General features: G+C 41.9%; 1 protein-coding gene across 1 annotated transcript in view; it reads left to right on the top strand.

Moving 5' to 3' along the window:
* Positions 1–766: 766 nt before the first annotated feature.
* Positions 767–5,774, top strand: part of LOC104515459 (multiple PDZ domain protein-like) — a gene marked incomplete at its 5' end in the record, with an annotated part of 45,324 nt that continues 40,316 nt past the window's right edge. Inside the window, 2 exons of the mRNA XM_010159432.1 lie at positions 767–1,054; positions 1,954–2,077. Coding sequence (XP_010157734.1) covers positions 767–1,054; positions 1,954–2,077 — 412 coding nt within the window. The remainder of the gene's footprint in view (positions 1,055–1,953; positions 2,078–5,774) is intronic.

The following is a 5,774-nucleotide window of genomic DNA, read 5'->3' as shown; positions in this document are numbered from 1 at the left end:
CGTCCATCTGTCAAATCCATGTCTCATGGATTCCTTAGTTTCCTTAGTTTGAAAGCTCAGCTAGACAGTACTTGAAGATTTTTTTTCAGATGATTCTGATTATTGAAATCCCTTAAAATATTTGAAATGCAGGACCTTGGAATTCTGGAATTCACACAGGTTTTGTGTAGGTAACTTGATCTTAGTACTGCACCTGTGATTGATAACATTTGCACTAAGTACTAACTGCTAAACTTCTGTAACTAGATCACTGTTGTCACACTCCAAAATGCCCATGTTCGGTTTTTGTTGAGATTTGACCGAGTTACTACTCAGTTAAATGGATGATTAGATTGCATGCTTATTGCCTGAACTCCTTGGAATTAGCTCGTTCCTTGCTAAGTGTTTTGAAAGTAAGGACCTTGATCTTGCAAAATTCTTCCACCTGAGAAAGACAATTGGATGCTTTAATAACTTGCTGGAATTATGTCTACTTTGAGAATGTATGAGCGGATGTTACTTTGCTGAAGTTAGTGGAGTTATTGGTGAGTACCAAATTAGAATTTGGCCTTCAGCAGTAGTGTATTTTCATCGATTCCTGGTATATTAACCAGAAGAAGTTGTTGGAGGAATTAAGTAATTTTTATAGTAAAATGCCTGGAAGGATTTACTGAGGACACTGATTTTACAACAAATAAGTTTAAATTCTGTGAGTTTAGCATGAAATGTACTTTTTAATTATACTGCAAAAGAATGTTGATTGTTCATTGTCTCCTGTGTTTAACAGTCTGTTGGAGAGGAGTGTTCAAATGCTGCAGATGATTTCTGTGTATCTGACAAGAATCTGTACAACATGGATCTCAATCAGAGAGTGAGGGAGCAAAAGTCTGTAGTGGGGAATAGCCTGGAAACTGCAACTGGTTTTACTAAAAAGGATCTTCGAGACATCCAGAGGCAGGATGTCAACCAAAATGAAAGTGAAAACACAGCAACATGGACTGGATCTCAGACAACAGCAGAAATTGGGCTAAATACAAGCCTTGCTCCTACCATGCAGCTTGATCCCACTGAAAAAGTAAAGCTTTTACTTTTTAATAATAATTTTAAAAACCTACAGAAAGGCCATATCACACCACAGAATCTCCTACAGATACTGATACTGGCCAACAGCCGAGTATGGTCCTTTGATTATGAATGTCTGTCAGATGTGGTAGCTCACATCAAAACTTATGGATTTAGACTATCCAAAACAGGAGATAATTTACAGTGTCAAGATAGTGATCTCCCAGAGACTGACGATACAGGAGTATATAAAAGTGTGCTCAGACCTTTAACCAGTAGACACTTTTGTACCCATTGGGCTGGCCAGGGAGTCTTTTCTTAATCCCCGTTAACCCCTGCAGAGGCATGGGCACCAGGAGGAGGTGTGCAGCTGGAAGCCAGGCCTAGGCATCCAGGGGGGGAGTGGTGTGAAAGTCTTGCATTCTGCTGTTCGCACAAGCCTGCTCACAAACTGGCCTGTGATGACACAGTGTGCAAACATAATATTCCTGTATATTGCAGTCACTATGATATGTTTCTTTTTTCTTCCGTTCAGTGATTTATTAAGAAATTCTTAAAAGACCTGCAATTTCTTACAAGATTTATTACTTTAGCACTGGCAGATTGTCAGACATCTGTGGTGAAAGAGTCTGAGAGCCCTTGAATTCATCCCACTAATTTTAAGAGTGTAACTGATATCCCTAAATTAAAAGCATACTTTGTGGTAGTTTTGCTCTATTACCTGAATGAAAAGAGAAGCCTCATGTATGTCAATTTGATCTTTGATGGACTGACTTTTCCAATATCTGTATAAGGAATCTCTATTAATTATGCCTCTAGCTTTTGTCTAAGGTTAAGATGAGTTGAGGTCAGTATGTGCAATCATGCTTTTATCCTGGAATTCTGAACTGATGTTATTTTCCCTTGTGCTAGGATCAAGTGCTTTTAATGGAAAAGAGATGCACAGTATCTTTGGAGAGAAGTTCCACGACCCCAAGTTCCTTCAAAAACATGTATGAGAAAACTATCACTATTGCAAAAGGCAATTCAAGCCTAGGTAAGGTAGCTAACATTTTTTTGTAACCTGTGCAGGAACATGGCTTTCTGTTTTTCTCTTTTGTTTCCTGTTTTATTAGTAAAGCCTAAACAATTTTCTTTCAATGGGGAGAGCATAGCAGGATGTTCATACTTTTGCCCTGTTTGCCTGTGATGGCAGTGGGTCCATTTGACTGAACACAAAAGTGTCCGCTCTCACTGAGATTTTTTTTTTCCCCCCATTAAGGGTTTTAGTCATTCCTAAATGTTTGCAGAACAAGTCTAGTACATCGTTTTTTGATGTCTATACGCTTATATGATATAGTGAAAAAACAAGATATAGCTGAGGAATGCTGTAGCAGAACACTTCGGTCAAGGAGCTGGAGACTAGGCTTTCAAATGTGTGTAGACACAAAATGATTGTGCTTTGTGCAAATGGTCAAAAGGGTCTAAACAAGCTGTTCAGTTCCTTGGTATTTGTACATATTGTACACATATTTGTACGTGTATCTTAAGTGTTTCAGTAATTCTGAAAATCAGATGCATTTCATAGGTAGTATTTTTAGCTCAATGATACTCTCATTTTGTAGACAATTTCAGAGTTTTAAATAACTGCAGTCAGCCAGTGTGCTGAGCGTACCGACTAGAAGCACATTTTGGAGCAAACAGGCACAACAGATGGAAATGTTTTTCCATGTCCCCTTCTGGTCTCTGGTGCAGCCCTGGTCAGCGTATGGGAAAGCACATGGATGACATCTTCCCATGCCAGTTCCCAGAGCCAGCGTGGAGGAGGCTTTGTGGTGGAAGGCAGTGGTGTGCCCCTCCCATTCGTAGCTGGTGTGACCATTTACTTTGGTTTAGGTTCCTGGTGCCGTTCCTTCTGGCCAACTGCACGGCCTTGGAAGTCTCTGGTGTTGGTAGGGCAGGAATTTGTGTGGGCTCTGGCTATTTGCAAATGTGCCTGTGCAAATACCTTGAGATGGGTTGTCCACAGAAACCAGCCTGAAAGCAGCCCATAAGCCCCTTGCTCATAAACAGCCACCATTCTGGACTGCCTTGCTGAGCAGAGGTGGGTTGTGTGCTGTGATGCTGTAACTCCTGGGTGCTTCCACCCAGAATAAACTGCCCTCTGGTGGCTGGATGCTCAGTCTGCCACATACCATCTTCTTTGTGATACAGCCAACCTCCTAGCAGGATAGGGAAGTGATCTGGTTTAAAATCAGTCTCCCCAAAATATAAAGCTGTAGGCAAGGCTGATGTGGGTGTAATTTTTGACTTTCATTGGTATGAGGTGCTTGCATATCTACCGCCTTTACTGGTCTCATTGCCTGGCTGTATAAAGTACAGGTCACAGTGCAGGCATTTGGATTTTGTTAAAGAAATTTTGAAATAATCTCTTAACTCAGTGGAGCAGTGTTTTTTGCATATGACTATAATTGTTTTATGTTCAGTGAACACACAAAGCAAATTTCATGACAGGTGTAATGCAGCATGGAAGTAGGAATATTGCATGCATGAAAAGTAATACTGTCCTCTCATGTGTACATAGTATGTGAATAATGCTTTCTCCTGGCTTTTGACTGTAGTCTTTTTCTTCCAGTCTGTGTGTGCTCTGGCCTGGGAAGCTGCCTGGGCACAGTGACCAATTTACACACATGGCTGCACTGCTTTTAACTTTCATCTTTACAAAAGCTAAATCAAGAGCTGTGAATGATGTTGAAAGCTGCAGCTGCATCAATTATTTCAGTTGAGAACTGGCACCTCTTTTTTCCTTTTAAATGTTGTCACCCATAGCTTGCAACAGCTCTTCAAATCCATCCACAGCTGGAGCTCTAACCTTTTGATTGTGATTTTTAAAAGGTAAGGGGATGGAGCACCCACACGCAAGAAGAGTTGAAATGCCATTGTCCTGCGTGATTCATTTGGCAACTTGACAGCGGTGTTTGCATTTTCAGCCTGAAACTGTAGCTGTCCAAAGTGTGACATCAGCCTTGCAGATCTGTTACAATGAGGATGTCTGCACAGAAAACGGGGGTGATGTTTTTCTAAAGTGCTGTTATGCTAGCCTCGGAATTACTGTTGTTTGTTAGTGGCTTAGCCAAGCAGCAAGGTTAGGTTCAGAATTTCAAACCACATGTCAGCTGTTACCTTGGCAGCTGTGCACGCTGCCTGTATTCTGGTGGAGACGACTGTTGCAGGCTGGTGTTGACGTTCCACTCCTGTCACCTGTGTAAGCAGATCTTTCAAGAGATGGTTGTTGGAAGGAGTATGTGAGTGTAAATGCTGGGGCATCCACCCCAGGGTAGCACCTGTTAAATGCCACCTGTGATGTTCTCAACATGGTAGTGTTACTGATCTGGTGGGTGGGTAACAGGCAGTTTGCCTATACCTCTGCTTTTTCTAGTAGCAGTGCAGTAAATCAGAGGCACTGGGTGTCTGTCACAGGTCTGATACACCCTTGTTTAAATTCACACCTGACCACTGCTGACATAATTACCTGCAAATCATAAATATAAATCTCCAGTTAGTGGTAACACTGTATTCTTTCATCAGTTTAACATAAAGTGCCATCTGAAGAGGGGTTTTGAATTTGTTGTTAAAAGACAAACCTTGACTTCCACATACCAAAGCAGAGAGGTGCACGTATTCCTGTGTCTAAGAAGCTTACTGGGGCTTTGGTAGTCAAGGCCACCTTCTCGTACTTCAGACATCAGCACTGATCTCAACTGCAAGTGGGTGTGAGGAGCCAGCACTATTAAGAGATTTTTCTTTTCTGGAAGGCATCTTCAAAAGCACAAATGAGTATCTGGATTAGTGTTGTTCTTCAAAGGGTTACAGTATTTATTTTTTTCTTTGAGACAGATGCATAGTCAGGTGTTTGTATGGTTGGCTGATTCTTGGTAGCCTGGGGCTTAATCGCTGCCTTCTGAACTGTTCAGCTCGTGTGTCTCCCAGAGTCTAAGGTCACAGACTGAAGTGTTCAGTCTCTGTCTTCTGTAGCCATGTTTATATATAAATGGATAGAATTCGTTCATAGTCAGTATTCTTGGAGCTTTTGCTCTGGGTAGCTATCATCTTCCGTCCACTCAGTCTGGACAATAAGGTAAGTGTTTGCAGACAGCTGCACTCCCAGTGCTTGCTATCCTGACGTGTACTTGCAACACCCGGAGAACACATAGTGGGGTAGGCAGGGCCTCCTTTTCCGATAGATATTCCTCTATAAGGTGCTTTTACTGTAGTGGCTTTATCTTGTTAGTAAAGGTTAGTGCACAAAAAATAATAAAAACAAGTTTGGTGGTATTAAGAGAGTTCTGGCCCTTCAGCTACGTTTCCATTGCTTTCATGAAGAATAGTTTTTCCTGGAACTGTCATCAGGGTTGATTTCAAGAGCGCCAACTGCCCTGTAAATAACAGTGACAACTGATGCATGTAAGAAGAGTCATGAAGCCCAGCACTACAAGTAAGTCCCCATGGGGGAAGAGGGGGAAGAGCATCTTTGTCTCATTTCCCATTAGTGAAAAAAAGTGGAGTTAAATGCTGTGTATAAACATTGAGAAGTAGTGTCCTCCTGTGCCACAGGTGGGATCGTGTTGCAACAATCCTCCTGGTCAAAGATAAGGGGTTTGAAGGGGCTAATCGAATCTGGCAAGTCAACAGATGGCTGCAGGACTGGTGCCACAGCCAGGGCTTTGGCTAGTTCGACCAGGGGGACCACCTTT

The sequence above is a fragment of the Eurypyga helias genome, unplaced genomic scaffold, assembly GCF_000690775.1.
Source record: "Eurypyga helias isolate BGI_N326 unplaced genomic scaffold, ASM69077v1 scaffold20969, whole genome shotgun sequence".
Classification (NCBI taxonomy): domain Eukaryota; kingdom Metazoa; phylum Chordata; class Aves; order Eurypygiformes; family Eurypygidae; genus Eurypyga; species Eurypyga helias.
Note: the sequence above shows the minus strand (reverse complement) of the source record. Positions and strands in the feature narration are given on the sequence as shown.